The sequence below is a fragment of the Eschrichtius robustus genome, chromosome 3 (assembly GCF_028021215.1).
Source record: "Eschrichtius robustus isolate mEscRob2 chromosome 3, mEscRob2.pri, whole genome shotgun sequence".
In the NCBI taxonomy this organism is placed as follows: domain Eukaryota; kingdom Metazoa; phylum Chordata; class Mammalia; order Artiodactyla; family Eschrichtiidae; genus Eschrichtius; species Eschrichtius robustus.
In genome coordinates, this window is record NC_090826.1 from 19,007,424 (window position 1) to 19,019,905 (window position 12,482).

The 12,482-nt window shown below is 52.1% G+C and overlaps 1 protein-coding gene across 1 annotated transcript in view; it reads right to left on the reverse strand.

The window, feature by feature from the left end:
• Window positions 1–12,482, reverse strand: part of MYOM3 (myomesin 3) — a 42,938-nt gene that overhangs the window by 11,695 nt on the left and 18,761 nt on the right. The window contains exons 15-22 of the mRNA XM_068537787.1: window positions 10,513–10,687; window positions 8,445–8,566; window positions 7,860–8,047; window positions 7,499–7,625; window positions 6,189–6,367; window positions 3,308–3,422; window positions 2,237–2,393; window positions 1,409–1,518 (exon numbers count right to left, since the gene is read on the reverse strand). Coding sequence (XP_068393888.1) covers window positions 1,409–1,518; window positions 2,237–2,393; window positions 3,308–3,422; window positions 6,189–6,367; window positions 7,499–7,625; window positions 7,860–8,047; window positions 8,445–8,566; window positions 10,513–10,687 — 1,173 coding nt within the window. The remainder of the gene's footprint in view (window positions 1–1,408; window positions 1,519–2,236; window positions 2,394–3,307; window positions 3,423–6,188; window positions 6,368–7,498; window positions 7,626–7,859; window positions 8,048–8,444; window positions 8,567–10,512; window positions 10,688–12,482) is intronic.

The window sequence follows — 12,482 nt, forward strand, 5'->3', positions numbered from 1 at the left end:
GTGGGGTCCGTGGAAGCCGTCCTAGCATCCACACTGGGTGAAAGTCCTGAGAGACTCAGCTTGGGGTCACTTGGCTACTGAGGGGTTGATGATGACCACTGTGGGCCTTGGCTCTGGGGCTCTGAGGGGGCTGCGGGGGCTGCCGCAGGCTACCCTGAGGTTGCTTATTCTCCTGTCCTTCAAGACCTGATCAAGTGCCACCTCCCCAGAGAAGCACCTACTGTGTGCCAGGCTCTGCATGATCTCAGCAGTCCTCACACCATGCTGTGGGGTGAGCATTACTGTCTGCCTCCTGAGGCCCCTTGTTACCCCACTGAGCCACACTGTCCAAATCTGAGGGTCTGCTCTCCCCACTGAGCATTTCAGTCTACATGTGTCTAGGGCAGGTTGGTAGAGTGCTGTCTCACTGCTAACTGCTTCTTTGTGTTAGGTTTGTCTCTTCTGTTAAGCTGCGCTCTGGACCTACATGGTATCTGGCACACAGTATGTGCTCAATAAATACATGTTGCATGAATGAATTGGCAGGGGCAGGGCTCATATCTCATTTCCTCTTATAAGCTCCAGAGTCCTTAGCATGATGAGTCTGGACACATGGCAAGCATCCAGTCCAAAAACAAAAAGCAAACCCCATTACTTTTGTGGATGGCTTTAGTTTGCATGGAATCATCTAAGTATATCTGCATAACAATATTGTTTCACTTAGGACAGCAGGGATTATAATCCCCCTTTACAGATGAGGAAACTGAGGCCCAGAGAGGTGTCATGACTTATCCAAGGTCAAGCAGCCAGGAAATTGTGGAACTGGAATTGCAATCTGGACCTGCCTGGCTTCTGCTTCTTAACAAAATCAAAGGGCCTCCAGTGCAATCATCAGGGAGGACAATGGGCTGCCCCAGTTGCTATGGAGACAGCAGAGGGTGAGTCTCATAGATGACCGCTGAGGCCCGGCATTCCCTCTCTGGTTTACCACAGTCCCCACTGCTCCCTTTTGCCATCCTCATTCCTCAGACCGACTGCCATTTGCAGTTCATCATTCTACTTATGCTGTTGTTTTTCTTAGGCTACAGAAGGAAGTGAAATAATTCAGTGGTACCTTTGCTTTTTATCAAAAGTAGATAAAGTAAAGAGAGAGACAAGAAGAGCGTGAACTCCATCAGGCAGGGATTTCTGCCTGTTGAGTTCACTGATGTAATTCAGTGCCTAGGACAGTCTCTGGCATACGGTCGGTGCTCAGCAGATGCTTATTCACTGGCTGACTGACTGAATGGGTGGGTGAGGGCCTACTTCCCTGGAAATCTCTGCTTTACTCATTTTTACTGCTTCTTGCTGGCCTCTGGGGTATTTGTGTTTGGGACTCCGTGTCTGGGTCGTCTCTCTGGGGAGGTGGCAGTGGAACAGGGGGCATCACCTTCCTCCGTCAGCGTGTGGCTTGCTGAGATTTCTTCGTCAGCATCGGTGACCACCACCGAGTAGGTGCCCAAATCCTCGAGGCCAGGTTCTTTCAGGATGATCTTGGACCTGCAGAGACAGGAGGGCAGAGGCTCTGAGAGGGGCCGTGTGCCCTGGAGGCCTGGGAGCTGGGGAGTCTCGGTCGGCTTTGCAAGCCCTGCACCCCAGCCCAGACCCCGGCCAAGCCAGTAAGCAGGGGTGGCAGCCTCCTTACACCTCTTTGGGGTCCCCTGCCCAGGGCACGTCTGGCCTGCCACCTTCAATGGTCCTCACTAGCCAGGCTCTCTGGAACAGTCTTCATACTGGCCACATCCCCCAGGCCTGCCTCTCTCCACAGGGCTCAAGTCATCAGCTTTGTCTCCTGCTGGACAGGGCCAAGGCCAGAGCTGCTGGGGGTGGAGGAGGGAGACCTGGGGGCACTTGACATCCTAACCCCTCTTTTACTGATGAGGAAGCTGAGCCCAGAGAACTTGCAAGACCAAGTCACTGGCTCTCAGGCTAGAAACCAAGTCCTGAGCGTCTCCTCGGAGGCACCCGCACAGAGGCACACACATTCCTTACAGCAAAAGGACCTCCAAATGAATGGCACCGTTTCAGCCTCTCCAGTGCACTCTCCCTCACTTCTCCCCGAGGTGGCAGTCAGCATCCTTCATGAGAGACCAAGCAGTCCTCTCAAGCTCGCTATCTGGGGGTCCTGCCGGATGGTCTCACCCACGAGCTTCTGCCCACCCATCTGACAACGTCTGGGACCTGTGGACGAGTCGGGCTGCCCCCTCCCCTCACTTACTTGTTAACTCCCTCCTCGACCTTGACCCTCTGTGGGTCCGGCGGGCCCTTGTAGTCCTTGGACCACTGAAACTCCGAGGAGTCGGGGGCCTCGGGGGCTTCGAAAGCCATGTAGATAAAGCCCTCATCATCCACACCGACCTCGATCTCACGAGCATCTGAGGGCAGGATCCAACGGAGGGCACCAGGCATTTAGGAACAATAAACCGGGTCAGGTCCCTCCCCTGCTTAACCCCTCCAGTGGCTGCCCATTGCTCTTGAATAGAATAATAAACCCCAGACTCTTTGCTGTGGCCTCCAAGGCCTCGTATGATCAGGCTCCTTCTCAGCTCAAATGTCACCTCCTCAGACTACTGAGGCTACAGTAAAGCCCACCCCACCCCATCACCCTGTTTCACTTCCTTTATAGCACTTATCACTGACTTTTTCATCATTTACGTGTTTACTGTCCATTCGTCCTGCCCCTCCCCCCACCAGCGCAGGGACCTTGCTTTCTCATCACTGCCATGTCCCCAGTGCAGTGTGGGTGCCACCAAATACTTGCTGAATGAATAAATAATTAAAAGAATGGAAAAAGAACGCACTTTATAGTGAGGAGAGCTGAGTGATTCCATCGTATACTAGCTGCGTGACCTGGTCATTTAACTTCTCTGAGCTACAATAAAATCAGTTCTAAAGTGGGGACAGTGACAGCTCCCTCAGGGGCTCATTGGGAGGGCCAGACAGTGTAAGGACCCAGCGCAGCACCTGGCGTGTGTGGTAGGAGCGGACCTCGGGAGCCGTGACTGCAAGGCAGGCAAAGCCACACGGCATATCTGAAATAAAGTTGGCTATTCTTTTAAATATCCACAAAGAGTTGTATGAGTTTAAGAATGTGGCATATAAAGAATGGAAGACCCATCACATGGAAGGAAACCATATGTTCATATCTTGGGATCCCACAGAAATAAACGAGAGTGTGGACGGGAGAGAAACAGGCAGGAAGGAATGAGGGGCAGGAAGGTGTGGCGGGGTGAGGGCCCAGCAGGTTCTGTCCTCCTGCTGCAGACCAGCGCCCTCCCCCTGCCCCTACCTGGCTTGTCCTCCAGGAGTACGGGGTCGGTGGGCATGGACGGCTGCCCTGGGCCCGCTGAATTCACAGCCTGTACATGGAACACGTAGGTCTTCCCCGGCTGTAAGTCAGAAATCTGGGGGAAGGGAGGGGGCAAGAGTGAGCACCGAGGATGGCAAAGACCCACCCTTCCTGCAGCCCTGGCCACGGGCTGCAGGGGACCCCCAGGAGGGCCAGGCTGCCCTGGGGGTGGGGGGCAGGCTAGGGGCACATTGGTCTCCTGAGTTCCAGCTTCAGGTGAGCCTCTCCCCTGAGATTACCTCCCACGCTTGTGACGCCTGGAACTCCACCTGCTCGGAGCTTAACTCATCATCAGCCTCTCAACAAGGAAACCCTTTCTCTTCCTGCGCCCCCTGCCTCTCCTCCATCTGTCACCCTAGAAAGAAGCTTGGGGATCATCATCTTTGACATCTTTTTCTTGAGCCCTACACATCTAAACACCGAAGTTCCCATTTTATTTCCCTAACGTTTCTTGAATGTGGCCTCTCTGTGTCCCAGCCACGCCTTTGACTGCAGCTTTATTTCTCCTCTCCTGGATTAGTCCAACAGTTTCCTAAATGGTGCCTCTGCCTCTAGACCCTTCTTCCCGGTCTATCTTTCCCTCTGCCAATGTTTCCAAGATGCCAGTCTGAGTACGCTTAACTCTTTCAGTGGCCTTCGGGGTAAAGTTCAGATTTCGAGGCTTGGTACCTAAAGCCTTCCTCATCCATCCATCCTCAGCCTTCTGTCCTCTTCTCTGCGCCCCCTTCACTCCCTGACTCCTCAGGGTCCCCCATGCATCACGTCGCTTCACGCCTCCCTGCCTTTGCCCTTGCTGAGCCCTCTGCCTGGAACGCCCTCCCCTTCTCTTGGTCTAGCAACAAGAGCTCACCCTTGGCCACTCAGCTTGGACAGATGGGACGAGGCCAGGAGAGGTCTCTTACCTTCCTCCTTGGGAGCTCCCAGAATCCCTCGGACCCTCCTTGATTGTACGACACACAGTATTGTAATTGCCTGTTCCCTAAGGACTGTTACTGTAGCTTTTTACATCTACGATCTAGTTCCAGATCTGGCACTAAGTAGGGGTCCAGAAGTGTCGAGTGAATGACTGAGTGAGTGAATGCCGGCCAACCATCCACATGCAGAAACGGTGCCAAGTCACCGAGGCTCCCCGACCCTGGGCCAGCCTGCCTGGGGAGCAGAGGGGCCATCCGTCTTGCGGGGCTCTCTCGGGCCAGCTGTCCAGCACTGGCCGACTCTACGGCAGGGACCCGGGCCCCATGGGGGCGGAAACTGCACAATCTCAGAGCCTTCCACGGGCTGACGCTTGCCCTTCTTCATTTGGTCTTAGATAGCCTTAATGTTATTGTTTCAAAAGGAAATATTTTTATTTTTTTCTGATTATGAAAGAAATTCATGTTTGTTGGAGGAAATATTAAAGCAATAGAAAAGAATATAAAATGAAGGGGTAAGGCTCTCCTGGCAGCCCCATTCCCAGAGATGCCCAGAACTGACAATTTTGTAACAATCCATTTAGACTTGCAAATGCACGTAAACCATGCAGAAGCGTGACATGCGGCATATTCTGCTTGCGAGTATCTTCTTTCCACATGGTTTCGGGCCTCTCAAGCCTGGTTTCTTTCCTCTTGGTGCTAACAGAGTGCTAACGTGTGGTCTTGAAACCCACACACCCTCCTGCCTGCTGGTGAAAGATGCCTCAGGAAAAGGAGCTGGAGAAAATACTCCCTCTCTCCCTAGAGCTGCAGAAGATAAAATCTAATACACATCACGGAACTTTCCTTACAAACTTTCCTTAAACAAAGAAGGCCCGTGAGACATGCTGGCTTCAGAGATGGATTCTGTGAAGTCTGCGATCCTGATGGATTGTCTGTTAGTAATTTGTGTCTGCTAAGAATGCTTCAGCGGACACCTTTGTTTCCTGACATGACAAATATGTGTGAGTCGTGTTTGTTATGCCAGGAGAGCATTGTTTGCGCTTTCCCTTCTACACGAGTGCAAGTGAAAACAACCACCACAGGTGCATAAAACCAACGATTCTGCTAGATTTCTTATTTATCCAAAGAGTTTAGAGTTTGCTTATCATTTAAATTAAGAAACGCATATATGCCTCTGTGTTCATTAATGTACAGTATGATATACATGTTCTAAATGTTATCTAACATATAAATATCCTGCTCTGTATTGTGCTTTTTTTTTCTTAGCCACATATGGTGGATATGTTTCTATGTCACAACATACAAGTAGCTCTACCTCACTCTTTTTTTAAAAATTTTAAAATTTTTATTTTTTTATTTTTTATTTTTTTAGCTCTACCTCATTCTTTATATTATTGCCACTCCTTCAGCTACCGTAGCCTTTACACTCACTGACATTGAGTCCACATTAAGGATACACTGTGATTTATTTGAGCCAACCCCCTACTGATGGACATTTAAGTTGTTTCCAAATTTTGCCTTTATAAACAACGCTACAACGAGCGTCACTGTCCTTAGGTTTTTGCACACTTGACTAATTATTTCTCTACAGTTCAATCCTAGAAGCAGAATTCCTAGCTCAAGGGATGTGCATATCCAATGCTAATCTACCTTGCTGATTATAAGTGAGGTTTTAGGGAGGAGTCTGAACAGCATGGAGCGGGTTAAGACCAACCCGCCGGCCAGACCTACTACCGACTCGCTGCGTGACCCTGGCTAAGCCACTCCCCCTCTCTGGTCCTCTGCTGCCATGAAGTGAGGGCAGTGATCTCTGAGGGTCGTTCCAGCTTTGATGTTCTGTAGTCCTGCCATATCCTGTGGCAGGGAAGGCTTAGGGCGGGTCAGAGGATGAAGGGGCAGGGACTCACCCTCAGGTGGGTGTCAGAGATGGGGTCTGGAGTGACCGGCTTCCACTGCTCAGAGCCTTCCTCCTGGACACTGATGCAGTAGCCTGTGACCGGTCCGGCCCCTTGGTACAGTGGGGGCTCCCACGTCAGCATCAAGGAGGTGGCCCGCACTTCAAACACCCGCACGCCATACGGGGGTCCTGTGGGAAGACGGGGTAGGGAAGGAGATGGATAGCCAAATGGCCGGCCAGCCAGTCAGGCAGTGGGTGGGTGGCGAGTCAGCAAGCTTGTCAATCTTTCAGTCCCAGCCAGGCCTGGAAGTGCCTGCTCTGGACATGGTGGGGACCTGGCCGGCCTTGGCTTCATGGCAAAGCTTGGTCTGTGTCTGCAATAGAGTTAACTCTTCAAAGCATGCTCAGTATCACTTCCTCTGGGAAACATCCTTGACCCTCCCCATCCCTGTCCCAGACAGCATTAATCTTTCTAATCTCTTTGCCATTTCAGTGTTCAACGTAGAAGCTCAGGGTGTGGACTCCAGAGTCAGATCACCGGGGTTCATGTCCCAGCGAACGCCCTTTTTCAGAATATGGGGACTCTGGGCAAGTTACTTAGCCTCTATGTTCCTGCCTCCTCATCGGTAAAATGGGGATAATAATAGTTCTTATAAAATAGTGCTGTCGTGAGCATTAATGACATAATTTATGGAAAGTGTCAATACATAGTAAGCACCCAACAAATATCAGTTGTTTGTAACTGTCGTTGTCTAAAGCATCACGCGTAGTGATGATCTGCCATTCAGGTAAAGGTTTTGTGCGGAAAACAGAGCTGAGCTGAACAGCATGATGGAAGGTCGTCATCCTTCCTTCCTAAGGGGGAGATGAAGGGCTAGTTTGTGAGAAGGCTGATGGGGCTGCGGGAGTGGTGCAGAGGGTGACCAACCTGCCCTGTTTGTCCAGGATTGGGACACAGGACTTGCGGTGGTAATACTGGGAAAGTCCTGAGCAAACTGGGACGAGTTGGTCACCTAGCAGTGTGCCTTTGGGGTGTGAGATTGGTCTGTGTTGAGAATCGGAGCTCAGATGGGGTGTTGAGCTAGAGGATAATTTGGATGGGGGTACAGGGCCAGTCAATGGCCAAGGTCAGGGCTCTTGACTTGGCAGAGTTAAGACTGTGTCAGAGGTTACAGGGGGCAGGGGTCTGGGGTTTGGGACCGACAGAGCAAGCTTGAATGCACAGCAAGCCCGGCGGTAGCGGTCATCTTGTTTGTTAGTTTGGGGGGGGGGGGGGAGGGGAGGGGAGGTGCTGGGCTTTGGCACCTCCCAGCCGCTCACCTGGCTGAGGCATCGTCCACTTTTTGCACTCAAACAGGCTGCTGGGCGCCGACAGCTCTCCAACACCAGCCCAGTTTACCGCCCGGGCACGGAACTCATAGAAATGGCCTTCATGAAGGTCACTGACCTTGAAAAGCAAAAACACAGACCGTGAAGGCGGAGGCTGGGGAGGCAGGGGACGAGGTTCACAGCAGGAGGTCTATAGGAGCTTCAGATAAGATTGGTCTGCACTTGACAATCAGCTGGATTATCGAGGCACCAAACCTGAGGCCCCTCTCAGCCTCGGGACCTCCAACCCTGACCCCCGCTCTCCACCCACACAAATCAGGACAGCAGGCCAGTGGCCGCACTCCAGCCTCACCTTGCAGATCTGGGTGGGGATGGGCTGCTGGTTGACTGAGCGCCAGTTCAGCTCCTCCGAGTCATGTTGGTCCAGGAAGTAGCCCAGGATCTTGCCCCCTCCACGCCGCTTGGGGGGTTTCCACCCGATGACCATATCATTTTCCCCACAGTTCAGGAGGGCGAAGTCATATGGGGCAGATGGTATAGCTACGGGGAGGCAAGGGGGTGAGGGCCACTGCTCCCGAGGGGCGGCCGGACTGGGCAGTGGGGCCCGAGGGAGGCAGCGAGCCTCCCCCAGTGGGTGCCCACCCTGCTCTGGGGCACGGACTTAGCCAGTAGCGTCCACTGGTAATGCTGACTCAGCTACGTGCAGGGCACCTGGGCCTCCGAGCTGGTCAGACTTCACCCCATGGCCTCAGGCCGTTGCTACTTCCTCCCCAAAGGAAGGGGTGGTCGGGGTCAGCACCAGATCCCCTGAGAAGGCTTCTGCCTCATGGCCTCTGGAGTTGGACCCTCCAAGAGGTGGTCGATAGGCCCCCTGCTCTCTGCTCAGCCCAGGTCTGTCCCCAGAGGTGTGTAGGCTGCACCTGCCCCTTGGACTTACCAAGAGCCTGCTTGACCTTGATGGGTTCGGTGGCGGCTGAGCTCTCCCCAACTCCAGCCTCGCTGACTGACCTGATACAAAACTCATACTCCTGCCCTGTCCTCAGCCCGGGAACCGTGAACCTGGGAGAGAAATGTACAGCCTTCAGGAAAGGCCAAACCAACAGCATGGAGACATTCCTGAACTTTCTAGAACAACCTTGCGGCGATAAGTGGCCACCAGCGTGGTAGGATTTGAGGCCTCAGTTCTTGCCTAAAGACCTTGCCCCTGCCCCCAAAGTGATGCCTGCCCCCTGGTGGATGAGGTCCTTAAGGTTTTAAAGGATGTAGCTTCCAGAGCCTATCATTAAGACGCAAATACGCTGGGAAAGTTACCAGTTGAAGGCCCAGGTAGCCAACCCCTAAACTGAGCAACCTCGTACATCTCTAGGACTTTGGGCCTCGTCCTGGAAACACAACAAATGGCTCTTCTTATCTGTCCGGATGCTGTGACTAAAGCACAGAGTCCTTTTAAAGACCTCTGAATTATCAGCCAGAGACATACAAGGACACTCTGGCTTAGAGAAAAATGTCCTCCCGTCCTGTCTCTTCTTGATAAGACCCAAATTGTGAACCTCTTTTTTCCCTTTTCACTTATCAACATTTTCCTGTAGCAAATCTCGTTCTACAGGGAGCTTCCCTCGGCCAGTTGACCCCGAGGAGTTGAATGTTGGAATGTCAGAGGGGCCTTCATGGATCAGACCATCCAGTTTCTTCATTTTACAGGTAGCGAAGGGCTCCCCCAGAAGGAATGGGGTGAGCCAAGAGCACACAGCCAGTTAGGAACACAACCTGGACCGAGCCCGGGTCTCCTGAATCCCAGCGCAGCGCCTGCCCGTTCAGTATTCATTCATTGAGGTCTTTTTTGAGCATCTCCTGTGAGCCAGGCTCGAAGGAGCTCGTGGAATGGTGGTGGACCAGACCCTGCCTCCCAGCTGAGCTCCCTTCACACCATCACCCCAGGCAGCACTCCTGGGCAGCAGTGTTTAGCCTCTTTCCAGCCCTGACACATGTAACCGATGGCATGCACACATGTGACGAGGTCTCTGGATGTACCAGAGGACCACGCCACGCCCCACGTGTGACACGTTCTTCCGACACGCCACTTTCATCACATGACTCTCCCTCAGCCCCTGTCCTCCCCTCCAGGGACGCACATCTGAATGCAAGTCAGGGGAGAGATGTCATCCTAGGGATAACCTGGACTCTGAGCTCATTGGTCCAAAACCCGATTATTCTCCAGCTGGAGAACTTTAGCAGTGACAAAGCATGAGTGACCGTGAGGCACCGCATGCCAGAGGGGCACCAGGTCCTGTCCCCTTTTCTGGGTGAGATAATCTTGGGGCTCGCAGCCCAGGGTGAGGGGAGCCCACAGGTGTGCTCAGGGCCCAGCCGGTCGTCTGATGGAAAGGGAAGGGGGTGGGTGTCACCACCTGAGCCCCTGACCCCACAGAGCCTCAAAACGGAGAGAAGTCATGAGTCCAGAAGCCTCGAGGCTTCTGCCTGCAAGGACCAGGGCCACCGCGTGAGGAGGGCGACTCAGAGGGGAGTGAGAGTGGGATAGGCAAGAGCACCGAGCCGAGGTTCAGAGAGGGCGAGTCTCAGTGCAGGGCTGCCCGGCGAGGGAGGGGCGGGTGTGGAGCCTGAACCCCAGCCGCCCTGGCTGCACTCTCCGCCTCTCTGTCTCTAAGCTCCTGGAAGGACAAGACCTAGCCAGTCATCACTACCTGCAAACAGCACGCTGCTGGTGAGTGCTTGCCAGAAAAGAGGCTGTCTGGGTCAAGTCCACTTACTAGCTAAGTGAGCTTTGGCAAACTCCACTTAAACTGCTCTGTGCCTCGGTTTCTTCATCTGTACAATGATAACAGAAACAATAGTCCTAAGTTCATAGGATTGCAGCCAGAACTAAATGACCTAATATATGAAAAGAACTTAGAACAGTGCCCAGCGCCCAACCATACCATGAATGGCAGGCTTCATTATTATTACGGCCCTGCCCTAGTGCAGGAAGGGGGTGGGGGCAGACTCACCTGTTGCCCTGGATGGGTTTGTTGTTAACTGTTTTCCACTCGGATGATCCTGCCTCCCGGGAGTAGATGTAATAACCCAGGAGCTCTGGGCTGTCTTTCACAGGATCCCAGTTCAGGGAGACAGAGGTCTGTGTGTCTCGGAAAGCTTGAACTTGAGTTGGAGGAGGGAGAGTGGCTGAAAATCAGAAGTGTGGACTGAGTGAAGATGCTGAGTTACACGGCTGGGGAGGGGGAGGCGTGTGGGAGAGGCGGGGAGGTGCGCACATGGCAATCACGGGGGGCACGTGCGTTCCAGACATGCCCTGGGGCTTTGGGCAGCTCTTTCCTAGTCCCAGAGGTGTGCTCCAGACTCTTGTATTCTGAAAGTCTTCTCTCATCTTACCTCCAAACATCTCCGCTTCCTCACTAAAATCCCCATTCATTAATCCTTACTATCGCTCTCTCTCTCTTAGAAGTCACCAGATCTGACAATTTTCCTCAGCCTTATCTTTGATCTCTAGGAAACTTCATTTTATTTGCCTTGAAACTTTAACTTTCATGGCTCCCTGAGACTATGCTCCTTGAGGTAGGGTTTGCCATGATGTGTTAAATGGACAGATCTGGATGGATGGATGGAAGAATGGATGGATGGATGGATGGATGGATGGATGGAAGAATGGATGGATGGATGGATGGATGGATGGATGGATGGATGGATGGGGATGGATGAATGGATCAATAGACTAATGGATGGATAGGTCGATGAATAGATGGATAGATGGACGAAAGGATGGATGGATGGATGGCAGATACAGGACCTGCCTAGTTCTCTTTTTACTTCTCAAACTCCTTACACATCCTTTTGTGGCTCCCCCTCTTTCTTTTGTCCCCAAATGTGGGACTCCTCCAAGTGTCTGTTCCTTGACTTGCTCCATTTTTCTCCTCTTTTCTCATCTCAAGTGTCCACCTATTCCCATGTCTTCAACCCTCACCTCTCTGCAGGTGACTCCCCAGGCTTTACCTCCAGGCCTGCTCTCTCTCCTGAATTCTAGAGCCTCATCTTCCATTTTTCCCTGGACACCTCTCCTTGTGTTCTGGTGGTGCCTCAAAGTCAACAGGCAAAGGCTGAACTCAGCATCCATCCAACATAAATCCAGTAACTATTGAGTGCCTACTCTGAGTCAGGCTCTGCATTTGGCCCAGGGGAAGTACTGAGAAACAGACTTGGGGTCCTGGGCTCAGGAAGGTCCTGTCAGCAACTTCAGCCTCTCAGCTTGAAGACAGTGTGACAGTGGATGAAGGCTGGGTGGCGGGAGAGGGTAGAAGGAGGGCACTCAGAGGCCCCACGTGTCCAAGAGACCTGATTCTACCCGTAGGCAAGAACTTGAGCTGAGGGCATCCATGTATGGAGTAGTACTCACCCACTAAAATCATGATTTCAAGACCTGAGGATATGTTTGTGGTATAATGTTAATTTTAAAAGGTAGAATGCAAAGCTCTACTTGTGGTTTGATTGGACTTTCAGAAAGATGCATTAGCATGCATGTGTCAAAGGCCAGAGGCCCAAGCACCTAGATGCTCACAGTGGTTACCCTTGGTCAGCGGAATCCTGGGGTGGAGGGAATTCTCTTGCCTCCCTCCCTCCCTCCCTTCTTCTTTCTCTCTCTCGCTCTCTCGCTTCTTTTGTATTTTCCCATTTTTGTACAATAATTTCACTTTCATAATACAAGTAAATGCCTTTTCTTTTTTCCTCTCCTCCCCTCCTCTCTCTTCTTTTCCTCTCCTTTCCTTCTCCAAACTGTACCAGAACCTTGCCCTAAGGCTGCCTTGTGGTCCAGAGACTGCCCACATCCAATCACAAACCACTCACTGGCCAGGCCCCTGAGTCAAGACTAAATGTTAACCAGACCAGAATTAAAGAAAAACTCCATTTGCCCACCAACCTATTTATATATATATATATATATATATATATATATATATATATATAT